Genomic DNA, 15,928 nt, shown 5'->3' with positions numbered 1-15,928 from the left:
GTCGTTGGTACCTATGTGGACCACGACTTGGGGCTGCTCCCCCTCCCCCTTAAGAATCCCGAAAACACGATCCGAGACATCACGCACCCTGGCACCTAGGAGGCAACACACCAACCGCGAGTCTCTCTCGTTCCCACAGAATCTCCTATCTATCCCCCTAACTATGAAGTCGCTAATGACTAATGCTCTACTGCTCTCCCCCCTTCCCTTCTGAGCAACAGGGACAGACTCTGTGCCAGAGACCTGCACCCCATGGCTTACCCCTGGTAAGTCGGCCCCCCAACAGTATCCAAAGCGTATACTTATTAGTAAGGGGAACAACCACAGAGGATCCCTGTGCTGACTGCTTCCTCCCAGCCCCTCTCACCGTCACCCATCTATCTTTATTCTTCGGAGTAACTACATCCCTGAAGCTTCTATCTATGACCACCTCTGCCTCCCGAATGATCCGAAGTTCATCCAGCTCCAGCTCCAGTTCCCTAATGCGGTTTCTGAGGAATTTGTATGTATATATATATATATTTCTGTTTGTAGTATGTATAAATGATATGGAGGAAAATGTAACTGGTCTGATTGGTAAGTTTGTGCACGACACAACGGTTGGTGAAATTGCGGATAGCGATCAGGACTGTCAGAGGATACAGCAGGATTTAGATTGTTTGGAGACTTGGGCGGAGAGATGGCAGATGGAGTTTAATCCGGACAAATGTGAGGTAATGCATTTTGGAAGGTCTAATGCAGGTAGGGAATATCCAGTGAACGGTAGAACCCTCAAGGGTATTGACAGTCAAAGAGATCTTGGTGTACAGATCCACAGGTCACTGAAAGGGGCAACACCGGTGGAGAAGGTAGTCAAGAAGGCATACGGCATGCTTGCCTTCATTGGCCGGGGCATTGAGTATAAGAATTGGCAAGTCATGTTGCAGCTGTATAGAACCTTAGTTAGGCCACACTTGGAGTATAGTGTTCAATTCTGGTCGCCACACTAGCAGAAGGATGTGGAGGCTTTAGAGAGGGTGCAGAAGAGATTTGCCAGGATGTTGCCTGGTATGGAGGGCATTAGCTATGAGGAGAGGTTCAATCAACTTGATTTGTTCTCACTGGAACGAAGGAGATGGTGGGGTGACCTGATAGAGGTCTATAAAATTATGAGGGGCATAGACCGAGTGGATAGTCAGAGTGTTTTTCCCAGGGTAGATGGGTCAATTACTAGGCGGCGTAGGTTTAATGTACGAGGGGCAAGGTTTAGAGGAGATGTACGAGGCAAGTTTTTTACACAGAGGGTATGGGTGCCTGGAACTCGCTGCCGGAGGAGGTGGTGGAAGCAAGGACGATAGTGACGTTTAAGGGACATCTTGACAAAGGCATGAATAGGATGGGAATAGAGGGATACGGACCCCAGAAGTGTAAAAGATTTTAGTTCCGATGGGTAGCATGGTCGGCGCAGGCTTGGAGGGCCAAAGGGCCTGTTCCTCTGCTGTACTTTTCTTTGTTCAATCCGAGATGTGAACTTCGGACCTACTTACATGAGGGTCATGACAATGTGTGCAGAGGTCTGACTTTTTTCCCACAGGACTTTCTATCACAATTGAAATAGGAAGCTCAATATCTATAGAGTTCTCGCCCTTATCTTCTGGGGACAAAGCATATCCTCAATTAATAGACTACTTTTTCGTAGAATGTCTATTTGTTTAATTTAACCAGAGGGAGTGGGGCGGCCTGGTGGCACAGCGAGCACTGCTGCCTCAAAGCGCCAGGGACCTGAGTTAAATTCCATCTTTGGGTGACTTTGTGGAGTTTGCACATTCTCCCCGTGTGTGCGTGGGTTTCCTCTGGCTGCTCTGGTTTTCTGCCACAGTCCAAAGATGTGCAAGTTGGGTGGATTGGCTGAGCTAAATTATCCCTTAGTGTCCAAAGAAGTGCAGGTTAGGTGTGGTTACGGGGATAGAGTGGACCTATTTCCTATTTAGAGTGCTCTTTATGAGGGTCGGTGCAGACTCGATGGGCCCTCCTTCTGCACTGTAGGGATTCTATGAATAACTAATATATTAATTAACTAATTTCAGCTGCAACCCTCTACTGCTTCTCTCTCTGCATTGTTCATGGGAGTATTTTAACAGGATTTAACCATTTAACATCTCCAGCCTGTTCCACTATTCAATGAGATTAGGATTGATCGAGACTCCAGAAACCCACCTGGACTGCATAAAGGTCTTTCAATCTCAGATTTAAAACCAGCAGTGCAATGATGTTCAGCTTCCATTTGCAGAAGAACATTCGAAACTTTGCCACCTTTTCTGTGTAGAAATAGCTGTTTTCCAATTGTACAGCAGAAAAGGTCTGCCTCTAATTTTTAGACTATGTTCCCTGCTCCTCGACTCCACAAACAACAGCATTTTTTTCTCTGTATCTACCCCTTGATTAATAGAAACAAAGAAAATAGGAGCAGAAGGAGGCTATTTGGCCCATCGAGCTTGGTACGCCATTCATTGTGATCATGGCTGATCATTCAACTCAGTATCCTGGGCGGGATTCTCCCATCACGTGGCAGAGTGTCCACGCCGTCGTAAACGCCATTACGTTTTACGACGGTGTGAACGAGCCACTGCCAGTAGTAATTCGGGGCCAGCACGGCGCTGGAGTGGTTCACGCCGCTCCTGCTGCCGATCCTGGCGTGAACTGGGCGCTGCGGGATCCGTGCATATGCAGTGGCGCCAGTGCCAATGCGTGCATGCTCTGTGGCCTCCTTCAACCCGCCGGCCCAGACGCAACATGGCGCAGGAGTACAGAGGCCGGCGCGGAACAAAAGAGGCTGGGGGACAGAGAGGCCAGCCCACCGATCGGTGGGCCCCGATCGCGGGCCAGGTCGCATCGGAGGGCCCCCCCCCGGGGTTGGAGCTCCCCTCCCGCCCCCACATAGGCCGCCATCCGACCCTTCCACGCAGAGTTCCCGTCGGCTGCGAGCAGGTGTGGACGGCGCCAGCGGGACTCAGCGTTTCCACTATGGCCGCTCGTCCCATCCCGGGCCGAGAATCGTCGGGCCAGCCTCACACAGCGGCCCGCAACCGCCGCCGCGCCAACCACGGTCTGTGGAGAGTCGCATGCTGGCGCCGGGGGGGGGGGGGGGGCGTGGCCCGGTTGCGGGATTCTCCGGCCTGGCCCCGGGCTGAAGAATCCCGCACCCTGGGCGAAATTCTCCGGAAACGGCGCGATGTCCGCCGACTGGCACCCAAAACGGCGCAAATCAGACGGGCATCGCGCCGTCCCAAATGTGCGGAATGCTCCGCATCTTTGGGGGCCGAGCCCCAACCTTAAGGGGCTAGGTCGGCGCCGGTCGAATTTCCGCCCCGCCAGCTGGCGGAAAAGGCCTTTGGTGCCCCGTCAGCTGGCGCGGAAATGACATATCCGGGCGGCGCATGCGCGCGAGCGTCAGCGGCCGCTGACGGCATTCCCGCGCATGCGCATTGGAGGGAGTGTCTTCTGCCTCCGCTTTGGTGGAGACCGTGGCGAAGGCGGAAGGGAAAGAGTGCCCCCACGGCACAGGCCCGCCCGCGGATCGGTGGGCCCCGATCGCGGGCCAGGCCACCGTGGGGGCACCCCCTGGGGCCAGATCGCCCCGCGCCCCCCCCCAGGACCCCGGAGCCCGCCCGCGCCGCCTTGTCCCGCCGGTAAGGTAGGTGGTTTAATCTACGCCGGCGGGACAGGCATTTTAGCGGCAGGACCTCGGCCCATCCAGGCCGGCGAATCGCGCGGGGGGGCCCGCCAACCGGCGCGGTGCAACTCCCGCCCCCGCCGAATATCCGGTGCCGGAGACTTCGGCAACCGGCGGGGGCGGGATTCACGCCAGCCCCCGGCGATTCTCTGACCCGGCGGGGGGTCGGAGAATCTCGCCCCCTTTTCCTGCCTTCCCCCCATTCCCTTTGATCCCTTTTGCCCAAAAGCTATATCTAACTCGAGCTGAGGGAAAATATAATTCCCTTAATATCTTGAAATCTTCTTTCAAATCAACCCTGAATTCGCTACATTTCAGGTAATACAATTCTAGTCTGTATGATCACTCCTTGTAATTTAACCCTTGGAGTCCAGGGGCGAAATTCTCTGGTATTGGCGCGATGTCCGCCGACTGGCACCCAAAATGGCGCAAATCAGTCGGGCATCGCGCCGCCCCAAAGGTGCGGAATGCTCCGCATCTTGGGGGGCCGAGCCCCAGCCTTAAGGGACTAGGCCCGCGACGGACGAATTTCCGCCAGCCAGCTGGCAGAAATGGCCTTTGGTGCATGCGCAGTGGAGGGAGTCTCTTCCGCCTCCGCCATGGTGGAGACCGTGGCGAAGGCGGAAGGGAAAGAGTGCCCCCACGGCACAGGCCCGCCCGCGGATCGGTGGGCCCCGATCGCGGGCCAGGCCACCGTGGGGGCACCCCCTGGGGCCAGATCGCCCCGCGCCCCCCCCAGGACCCCGGAACCCGCCCTCGCCGCCTTGTCCCGCCGGTAAGGTAGGTGGTTTAATCCACGCAGGCGGGACAGGCATTTTAGCGGCGGGACTTCGGCCCATCCGGGCCGGAGAATCGCGGGGGGGGCCCGCCAGCCGGCGCGGCGCGATTCCCGCCCCCACCGAATATCCGGTGCTGGAGAATTCGGCAACCAGCGGGGGCGGGATTCACGCCAGTTCCCGGCGATTCTCCGACCTGGCGGAGGGTTGGAGAATCTCGCCCCCAGATATCATTCTAGTGAATCTGCACTGGAGAATTTATCATTGCTGAATCCTCCAATAGGTTGCCATTGCCCAGAAACTGAACTGGACCAGCCATATATATAAATATATATTATACATGTCCACTGTGGATAGAAGAGCATGGAAGAGGCTGGGAATTCTGTGACGAGTAACTCACCTCCTGACTCCTCAAAGCCTGTCCACCATCTACAAGGTACAGTCGGGTGTGATGAAAAACTCTTCCCTTGTCTAGATGAGTAAAGCTCCATCAACATTCAAGAATCTCAACACCATCTAGATCAAAGCAATCTGCTTTATTGGCATCCCATTTATCAGTGTTTCCATCGAATTCTTGCACAGTACAGAAAGAGAACATTCGGCCCGTCTGCACCGGCCCTCCGAAAGAGCACTCGATCCAGACCCAATCCCCCACCCTATCGCTGCGACTTGATCATGGCTAATCCACTTAACCTGCACACCTTTGGACAGTGGTAGGAAACCAGAACACCCGGGGAAACCCACACAGACACCGGGATAATGTGCAAACGTCACACTAGGTTGGAATCGAACTCGGGTCCCTGCCGCTGTGTGGCATCAGTGCTAACCAATGTGCCACTGTGCCACCAACATCCACTCCACCACCAATGCACAGTAGCAGCAGTGTATCTCCAAGATATCCCTGTACCCCAGGTCCTCTTGCAATAAAGGGCAGCAGTAACTTCCGAAACTCTGTAATTTCTGGACCAGTCCCATCAGATTGGAGTGTGGCAAATGTAACCCCGCTATTTAAGAAAGGAGGGAGGGAAAAACAGGGAATTACAGGCCAGTTAGCTTAATATCAGTAATGGGGAAAATACAAGAGTCTATTACAAAGGATGTGATAACAGGACATTTAAAAATATTAACGGATTTGACAAATTCAACATGGATTTATGAAATAGAAATCATATTTGATAAGCTGACTAGAGTCTTTTGAGGATAGAAGATAACTAGCAGGATAGATAAAGGTGAACTAGATGATGTAGTATATTTGGATTTTCAGAAAGCTTCTGACAGAGTCGCACATAATGAAATGAAATGAAATGAAAATCGCTTAATGTCACGAGTAGGCTTCAATGAAGTTACTGTGAAAAGCCCCTAGTCGCCACATTCCGGCGCCTGTTCGGGGAGCCTGGTACGGGAAAGGATAGTGTGCACAATTAAAGCATATGGAACTGGGGGCAATATGTTGGCATGGATTCAGAATCAGTTAGCAGACAGGAAACAGAGAATAGGAATAAATTGGTCTTTTATGAAGTGGCAGGTGGTAACTCGTGGGCTCTTGCAGGGATCACTGTTGGAACCCCAGCTATTCACAATTTAGGTAACAGGAGCTGGTGTAGCTTAGTGGGCTAGACAGCTGGTCTGCGATGTAGAAAAGGCCAGCAGTGTGGGTTCAATTCCCGTACCAGCTGAGAATCCCGAACAGGCGCTGGAATGTGGCGACTCGGGGCTTTTCACAGTAACTTCATTGCAGTGTTAATGTAAGCCTACAAGTGACAACAAGCATTATTTATTTATTTTTAAAATTTAATTTGGATGATATTCCAAGTTTGCTGATGACATGAAACTTGGTGGGAATGTGAATGGTGAGGAGGATTTAAAAGACGTGTGGTAGTCACCACTGTTGTATTGTATATACCGCATATGAGGGGTATTACGGTAAGGCCCCTGTACGACAGGTATGGGGGTAGATCCCTGCCCGCTGGCTCCATCCAGTAGGCAGAGTATAAATGTGTGAGCTCTCTGAGCTGCAGCCATTTTGGCAGCAGCTGCGGGGGGCTACACATTTCTGCGCAATAAAGCCTCGATCACACTCTACTCTCGTCTCGTCGTAATTGATAGTGCATCAAGGCGTAAAGGTGATTTGGACAAGTTGAGTGAGTGGAAAAATATATGGCAGAAGCAGGATAACATGGATAATTGTGAGGTTATCCATTTTGGACAGAAGAACAGAATCGCAGAGTATTATTCAAATGGTAATAGATTGGGAAATGTGAGCAGACAAAGGGATCTGGATGTCCTTGTACAGGAGTCGTTGAAAGCAAGCAAGCAGGTGCCGCAAGATATTAGGAATACAAATGGTGTGTTGGTCTTCATTGCAAGAGGACCTGAGTACAGGAGTATGGATGCCAACCTAGGCAAAGGAATTGACAATACTGAGAATACTGAGAGCTGCAAAGGAAGTAAGGGATCTCAGAGTGAATGTCTACAGATCCCTCAAGGTAGCAAGAAAGGTAGCACGTCCTCCCCATGCCAGACTATCCAAACTAAAAACAGAAAATGCTGGTAAAACTCAGCAGGTCTGGCAGCATATGTGGAGAGGAAAACAAGAGTTAACATGCAAGATTTTCCTCCCCGTCCGTGGCATGCTCTGCTGCAGCAGAGGGCAGCTTGCCAGTGGCGGGCAGCAGAATCTTCTGGTCCCACTGTTGTCAACAGGGTTTTCTGTTGAACGCACCCTTCGCCGCCACAAAACCTGCAGTAGGGTGCACTGTTGGTGGGACTGTTCGATCCCGCCGTTGTGAATGACTAGAAAATCCTCCTCAACATTCACAGACGAAATGATTATTTTCAGAGCTGCTCTCCAAGGCCCTGTACAGCTGCAGTAAAACATCCATTTTCCTGTACTCACCAACCCACCACCACGTCCTTCTCCTGAGTGTGCAGGATTCAAACTGAAAACCTTGGGTCTCTGAAAATCATTCAACTCAGGCAGGACCCAATCACCCCCCCCCCCCCCCCCCCCCCCGGTACCGGGCAGAATACAGCCTTTTGGCTAATTTATTGGACACCGACAATCAATTGAACTGAATCCCACCCCATCTCCTGGGAGCCACAAAGTCTGGGATGTTCTGTCCAAAGCCAGCAGCACCATATACTATGTTGCAACTTCTTAAATTCCTCCTTCTCTCTGCTGCTTCACTTAAAGACATATGTCCATTAAGCATCCATGGATGAAAAATGATAACGGCAAAAATAAAGACAGGGGAAATAAGGGAATCAACAGGAAGGACCGTTACAATGGGAAGAGCCTGTTTACTTTAGCAGAGAGGTTAGTGAGTAGATGGTGTAGATTGAAAGTGATTGGGAGTCAGATTCGAGGGGAGATGAGGAAAACATTTTTTACTCCGAGGATTGTCGGGATCTGGAAATACTGAGAGGATAGTAGAGGCAGAAACCCTCTAATCATTGAAAAGGTGTCTTGATAAACACCTCAAGTACCGTAACCTGCGGGGCAAAGGACCAAATGCTAGAAAGTGGTATTAACCTGGGTGGCTCCTTTTATACTGTTGCAAATACGATGGGCCGAGAGACCTCTTTCTGTTGCTTAAACGTTCTCTGATTCTGTTATTCAAAATTGCCATTTTGATTTTCACAGTTTTTAATTTCATGGTGAACAATATTTTTTATTCCAATTGCAGGTGTTACATTACTTTAGCCCAAGCTCTGTGGATGAATATGGGAGCTGCTCCCGCTGGACCTGCTGGGACAGGAAAAACAGAGACCGTGAAGGACATGGGTAAAGCTCTTGGAAAATATGTCGTTGTGTTCAATTGCTCCGATCAAATGGATTTCAGAGGATTAGGGAGAATCTACAAAGGTAATTGCAGATGAACAGGATGGGGCGAAAGTCTCCTACCCGCCCCGCCACATTTCTGCCCCGACCGGCCGGCGGGAGTCTCCGTAACACCGGCCGGTCAATGGGGTTTCCCATTGTGGGGCAGCCCCACGCCGTCGGGAAACCCCCGGGAGCCGGCAAAACGGAGACTCCCACCGACGGAGAATGACGCCCCAGGTGGCAGGATAAGATAGGCTTTTCTGATAGGCTGCAAGAACTCTGAAATGTGCTCCACAATTTCATAAAATCACGGCTAATCCTCAAACTCAACTTCACCTTTCCAGCAAACCTCATGTTTTTTGACGTCCTTCGAGTCCAAAGTTCTAACAATCTAGCATAGACTCAACAACTGAGCATTTACAGACTTCGAGTTTGAGAATTCCAAAGGCTCACACCCATCGACTGCTCCACGTGGTGTTCCAGGGTCCTTTAATGAATGAGAAAAAAATTCCACCTGGCTATTTGAATTAAATTTCACTGATTGGAACATTTTAAGAAGTCCTACAACACCAGGTTAAAGTCCAACAGGTTTGTTTTGAATCACTAGCTTTCGGAGCATTGCTCCTTCCTCAGATGAATCTCCATTCTTACTGTGCTCACACCAGTCCACATCATAGAACATTTTGAATTGATTACAACAGAAGCAACAGAAACTTGCATTTTAAACTCATCATTGATTTATTAAAATACCTCACACTTCCCAGGCACAACAAATGGAATTCAACTAATAAACTCAAGGGGCGGGATTCTCCCATGCCGCGCCGTATGTGAGAATCGCCGTTCGCGCCATTTTTTCCTGCGGCGCTGGTCCGATGCCGTTCCGCCATTCTCCCAACCGGCGAGAACGGCGTCATCGGGGGCGGCAAGAGCAGGGTGTGGAGGAACGAGTGGGGAAAGGAGGAGGGGGTGGAGGAAGGAGGATGTGGGTGGAGGAGGGGGTGCGGAAAGAAGGAGGGGGTGGAGGAAGGAGGAGGGGGTGGGGAAAGGAGGAGGGGTTGGGGAAAGGAGGAGGGGGTGAAGGAAGGAGGAGGGAGTGGGGAAAGGAGGAGGGAGTGGGGAAAGGAGGAGGGAGTGGGGAAAGGAGGAGGGGGTGGGGAAAGGAGGAGGGGGTGGGGAAAGGAGGATGTGGGGAAAGGAGGAGGGGTTGGGGAAAGGAGGAGGGGGTGGAGGAAGGAGGATGTGGGTGGAGGAGGGGGTGCGGAAAGAAGGAGGGGGTGCGGAAAGAAGGAGGGGGTGGAGAAAGGAGGAGGGGTTGGGGAAAGGAGGAGGGAGTGGGGAAAGGAGGAGGGGGTGGGGAAAGGAGGAGGGAGTGGGGAAAGGAGGAGGGGGTGGGGAAAGGAGGAGGGAGTGGGGAAAGGAGGAGGGGGTGGGGAAAGGAGGAGACGGTGGAGGAAGGAGGAGGGGGTGGAGAAAGGAGGAGAGGGTGGAGGAAGGAGGAGGGGGTGAAGGAAGGAGTGGGGAAACGAGGAGGGGGTGGAGGAAGGAGGATGTGGGTGGAGGAGGGAGTGGGGAAAGGAGGAGGGGGTGGGGAAAGGAGGAGGGGGTGGGGAAAGGAGGAGGGGGTGGGGAAAGGAGGAGGGGGTGAAGGAAGGAGGAGGGAGTGGGGAAAGGAGGAGGGAGTGGGGAAAGGAGGAGGGAGTGGGGAAAGGAGGAGGGGGTGGGGAAAGGAGGAGGGGGTGGGGAAAGGAGGAGACGGTGGAGGAAGGAGGAGGGGGTGGGGAAAATGATGCCGCCATGTTGTGGGGGTGGAGGGGGTAGGACAGGCAAGGTTACCCGTGGGAGCGACATGCCAGCCAGCCTGCCATGGCAGGACGATGGCGAAGACAAGCTTCCAAGTGCAGGTCATGTTGATGGGCTGAGGCCAGTGGCGCCACAATGAGGAGGGACGGGGTGAAGTGGGTGGTGGACAGATACTGTGGGCAGGGCGAAGGTTGCATGCGTGTCTGCAGCGGAATCAGGCAGCCGGAGCACCATGGGCCCTGGCTGTCGAGGTGTCAAAGCGCCATTGTTAAACATGTTGTTGTCTCTCCTTCGTGTAGTGCGTCGTGTTTGCGCACCAGCCAGCTATGTTTCCCGTAATGGCGGGAGCGGCTCCCCTGCAGGTAGCCATTTGGCTCCGCTGATGCAGGCGGCTCAGAGCAGCTGCTGGAGCGGCGGCTGCAGCAGAGGGACTGGCTGCAGAGGGCCTCGTGCCAGCCGCTGAGGCTGCAGGCCCTCCCGCCCGACAGGTACATGAGGAGGCGGAGGGTGACAATGACCACCACATCGCGGGCATTCAGAGGACGGAGCAGGAGCAGGTGGTGTTGCCAAGGCTCCGAGGCGCCCCATGCAGCCTCGAGTGTATCGGGACCGCATGTTGTTCCAGGATTTTCCGGATACGGCATGCAGGAGGAGACTCCTATTGAGTCGGGAGACCGTGGCACATATATGCCACCTCATGGCGCACCTGGCACCACGTGGAACGGGGGGAGGACATGCTATCCCGGTGACCGTCAAGGTCATGGTTGCCCTCAATTTCTTCGCCACGGGGTCCTTCCAGGCGCCGAGCGGGGTCCTCTCTGGAATCTTGCAGGCATCGGTGCACCGGTGCATCGGGCCCGTCACCGACGCCCTGTATGCCATCGCCGACAGATACAGAAATTTTCATGAGGACCGCGCTCATCAGGCTGACCGGGCAGCGGGATTCGCCAATGGTCCAGGGGGTGATTGATGGAGTGCACGTCGGCTTGCGTCTGCTCTCGTATAACAGGGACATTTTCCCAAACAGGAAGGGGAACTACTCGATGAGCATTCAGGTTGTCTGCGACCATCGGATGAAGATAATGCACGTGTGCGCCCAGTACCCTGGCAGCGTGCATGATGCTTTCATACTGGCTCATTCTTTCATCCCTGCTATTTTTGAGGGACACCGTCCCCGGCTGAGGGGCTGGTTGCTGGGCGACAGGGGTTACCTGCTGCAGTCGTGGCTGATGACACCTATACGGAGGCCACAGACCAACGCGGAAACCCGCTATAATGGGGCCCATGCAGCAACCAGGGGTATTGTGGAGAGGTGCTTTGACCTCTTGAAGATGGGATTCTGGTGCCTGGATCGCTCTGGAGGGGCTCTGCAGTACCACCCCGACAGGGTCGGGCGCATAGTTGTGGTCTGCTGCGTGTTGCACAACATTGCCCAACAGACGAGCGATGTCCTGGAGGAGGATGCACAGGGGGAGCCCGATGAGGGCGACGCCTCTGCACATGAGGAGGAGGAGGATGGTGAGGGGGTTGGGGCACAGACACGACCTGGGGGCGGGATATGGCTGGGAGGCTGCACGACGACACCGGCTAGGAGAGCGAGCATGCGAGGAGCTGATCACCGCACGTTTCACTAACTAGGGGGAGGGCAAGGCACTTGCACCACGGATCGCGCACAACCGCACCACCCAGCACTCTCCATTTTCCGCACCATCGCACAACCCTACCGCCCACACCACCACTTTCACAGCACCTTACCTTACACCTGCGGCACATCGTGAATGTTTTAACACAGTTGTTTGTGTCAGCGGGTGTGATCAGTGCCATGTTGAATGATGACAACCCGCTCTGCGATGAGCTGTGAGCTCTGGATTGCTAGACAATGTCTGACTCATGGCCATAACTGAACCCTCCACCTTGGTGGGTCCCTTTATGCATCACGGACAATCCACCACATGGCCATGTGGGGCAGCTGCCGTTGGTGTGCTGAGGGCGACGGTGTGGTGAACCACTGTATTATATTGTACACACTGTTCTTACTTATGGTACTTACTGTTTGTTACATGTCTGGGTTTGTCCCTGCTGGCTCCTCCCCTCGGGCTCAAGTATAAAGGTAGCTAACCTCCAGCCCTGCCTCATTCTGGGACCGTCTGCCAGCAGGTGTCTTTTAGCTGATTAAAGCCACAGTTTACTCTTCCGACTCTCGTCTGTCGTCATTGATGGCGGGGGGGGGGGGGGAATAAACACACACCGGCCTCACCGTTGTACAGAACTTCGACCCCCAGCGTCACTCGGTCCCCCTCACAACCCCTCAGGCACCGGACATAGCACAGAGGCATCTAGGCTTGGTGTAACAATGACTTTAATCGTGACATTCACATATAAGTGCCCTAGATCCTACAACTAAGCTGTGCCCTGCACCCGTGCCAACTTACTACGTGTCTAACGTCTTGGCCTTACAGGCCTTACCACTACGTCTTGGTGTTTCCCCAGACGATACAGCAGGAGTGTAGGCGGACTGCTGAGACTCCTGCCCTGCGACGTTGGTCCCCGTCGGCGCGCGTTTCCTGGGTGTCCTGGCTTGGATGGGCCAGGCTGCTCGGCGGGAGTGCTGGATGGCGTAGTGCCCACCCTGCTCTGCCTGCTGCCCACCAGATGCACCAGGGACGGAACGGGAGGAATCCGAGTTTTCCGGGACCTCTCTTGCCGGAGTAACCAGGACAGGCCCCAGAACCTCCTCCTCCCTCGGGGAGCCCGGTGGCCCCCGGGCCTCACTATGGGACGGGGGTGTGCGTGGAGACAGGTGCCATGTCACCACCGACACAAGGCGCTGCCAGTCCTGGAGCCCTGCTGTGGAATCGACCAGGGTCTGAACGTTCCCAGCGTTGGAGCTCAGGGAGTGCCCCATCCCTGTCAGGGACAGCGCTACCTCCCGCTGGGATTCTGCAACGCCATCCAGCCCTTGGGCAAGGCCCCGATGCTCTCAGTGATGGCCTGCTGGGACAGGGCCATGGCCTGCTGAGACTGGGCCAGAGCCCGGAGCATGGCGGTAATGTCCAGCTGGCTCTGGCGCATGGCTGCCTGTGAGAGGGCAGCCCTGTCCTGGGCCACGGGTCACGCATGTACACTAAGCCCCACGCCCAGAAGAACCTGACCCATGGCTGAAACCATTTCCCCCATTGCCTCCACCGCGGACGCCACCCGTGCGGTGCCAGCCAGGGTGGCAGCCATGACCGGCACCACTCCCTGCTCCTGGATGCGGATGGACTCCTCCAACTGCGTCTCCAGATGCTGGAAAACATCCGTCATCCCGTTGTCCACTCCCTGGGTTTCCAAATGCATCGGGTCTGTTTGTGGGTCTAGTAAGTCCAGGGACCCGGGAACCGTCTGGGCAGCAGCTGGGTGCTGGGCCTGGGCTATCCTCCGACCATCCAGCCCCTCAGCTGCTCCTACCTCCACCTGCTGTACTGGTTCGGCTGTGTGGTGCGCACCAGTCAGTGACCCCGAAGCCTCATCACTTATGTGCCGAACCGAGGTGAGTGTATCTGCGATGGTCGATGTTGTGGGTGACAGCAGTGCCGCAAACACGAGCTCCTCATCTGTCCCCAGGTCTGGGGTCTCCTGTGTCGATCCTTGGACCGATGCAACTAGTCCGCGGCCCATGTTAGGTGCCGTGTCTGTCGACTGTCTGGCCGTCCTCTGTGCGTCACTGTCCAGAGTTACCATCCTCTCCGTTACTGTCCTGGCTCGCAGCCCTCTCCTCGTCCGACTCACGGCCATCAATGTCCTTAATGTCTGTCCTGTCTTCATCCCTGTCGTGTCTGTCCGTCCTCTGTGCATCCCCCTCCAGTGCCCCGGTGATGCACTAAGCGTCAAGAACCACAAAGACATGTGAGACTTTAACCAAGGCTTTAATACACTACATAGGAAGCTTACCCGACACAGACGACCCCAGACAAAATGGGTCCGGTCTCAGAAGCTGGGTCTTATACCTAACTCCCGGGGGAGTGGCCAAGGCGGAGCGCTCCGTGGCCAGGTCAGGTTACATACAGGTGACCGAACCTCTACAGAGCTACAGTACAATACACAGGATTACAGGGCCACGTTACACACAACTATTATATAACTATGTACAATGCTAGGGAAGTACAGCGGTGTATCACCACATTCACCCCTTGTTTAGAAGGAAGTCCGGGGTGAAAATATGGAGTAGCAAACACAGTGAACAAACAGGAGGTTCCGTGTCGTCAGAGGTCGAGACGAACGATGGGTTTGGTCGATCTCTTTGAACGTCGGAGCTGCGGCGCTGAGGTAGTGTCCGGCGCTATCCGTGCGGTCGGTGGTGCTGGGTCGCGAGGCGGCATGACGTCCCCCACCGCTTCGGCTGGCTCGAGGCGAAACTGCGGGATGACAGCGGCTGGCACGGAGTAGTAACAGGCCGAGGGATCGACGGGAGCAGAGAGGGAGCGGGGTGGAGGTTGCGGGGCGGGGGTGGCAGGGGCCCCAGAGTGGGCCAGGTCCTTGATGGAGACGGTGTCCTCACGCCCGTCGGGGTACGCTATGTACGCGTACTGTGGGTTGGTGTGGAGGAGACAGACTCTCTCCACCAGGGGCTCCGCCTTAGAGGTCCGCATGTGCTTGCGGAGCAGGACGTCTCCCGGGAACAGGAGCCAGGACGGAAGCGATGTCACGGATGCCGATCTCCTGGAGAAGAGAAACATCCGCTCATGAGGGGTAGCATTCGTTGCAGTACACAAAAGGGACCGGATGGAGTGGAGTGCGGCAGGGAGGGCCTCCTGCCAACGGGAGACTGGTAGGCCTTTGGACTTGAGGGCTAGCAGCACGGCCTTCCAAACTGTCGCGTTCTCCCTCTCCACCTGTCCGTTCCCCCGGGGGTTGTAACTGGTCGTCCTGCTCGAGGCAACGCCCCTGGCGAACAGGTACCGACGCAGCTCCTCACTCATGAAGGAGGAGCCCCGGTCACTGTGAATGTAATTGGGATAACCGAACAGCATGAAGAGGTCGTGCAATGCTTTGATGACGGTGGCGGAGGTCGTGTCGGGGCAGGGAATGGTGAAGGGGAACCGCGAGTACTCGTCGATGACGTTGAGGAAGTACGTGTTGCGGTTGTGGGTGGGGAGGGGCCCTTTGAAGTCAATGCTGAGACGTTCAAAGGGGCGGGTAGCCTTAATTAGGTGCGCCTTGTCTGGCTTGTAGAATTGCAGCTTGCACTCCGCACAGACTTGGCAGTCCCTAGTCATGGCCTTGACCTCCTCGACTGAGAAGGGCAGGTTGTGGCCCTTGGTGTAGTGGTAGAACCGCCTGACGCCCGGGTGACAGAGGTCATTATGTAGTGCCCGCAGTCGGTCATCCTGTGCGTTGGCACAAGTACTACGGGACAGGGCATCAGGAGGATCATTGAGCTTACCTGGCCGGTATAAGATACCATAATTGTAGGTGGAGAGTTCGATCCTCCACCGTAATATCTTATCATTTTTGATTTTACCTCGTTGTTTGTTGTCGAACATGAACGCAACTGATCGTTGGTCAGTAACGAGGGTAAATGGTTTTCCGGCCAGGTAGTGCCTCCAGTGCCAGACGACTTCCACTATGGCCTGTGCCTCCTTCTCAACAGAGGAGTGGCGGATCTCGGGGCCTTGGAGTGTGCGGGAAAAGAAGGCGATGGGCCTGCCCGCCTGGTTGAGGGTTGGCACCCAGGGCAAAGTCGGAGGCATCGCTCACGACTTGGAATGGTGCAGACTCGTCTACCGCATGCATGGCGCCTTTGGCGATAGCGGTTTTTAGGAGGTGGAAGGCCTG

General features: G+C 54.7%; 1 protein-coding gene across 1 annotated transcript in view; it reads left to right on the top strand.

Moving 5' to 3' along the window:
* The window catches only part of LOC140411508 (dynein axonemal heavy chain 8-like), a 2,059,122-nt gene that overhangs the window by 1,288,630 nt on the left and 754,564 nt on the right, over positions 1-15,928 (top strand). Inside the window, exon 43 of the mRNA XM_072500594.1 lies at positions 8,175-8,353. Within this exon, the coding sequence (XP_072356695.1) occupies positions 8,175-8,353 (179 nt within the window). The remainder of the gene's footprint in view (positions 1-8,174; positions 8,354-15,928) is intronic.

Source organism: Scyliorhinus torazame, chromosome 4 (genome assembly GCF_047496885.1).
Source record: "Scyliorhinus torazame isolate Kashiwa2021f chromosome 4, sScyTor2.1, whole genome shotgun sequence".
Lineage (NCBI taxonomy): Eukaryota > Metazoa > Chordata > Chondrichthyes > Carcharhiniformes > Scyliorhinidae > Scyliorhinus > Scyliorhinus torazame.
This window is presented reverse-complemented; position numbering and strand designations above follow the sequence as displayed.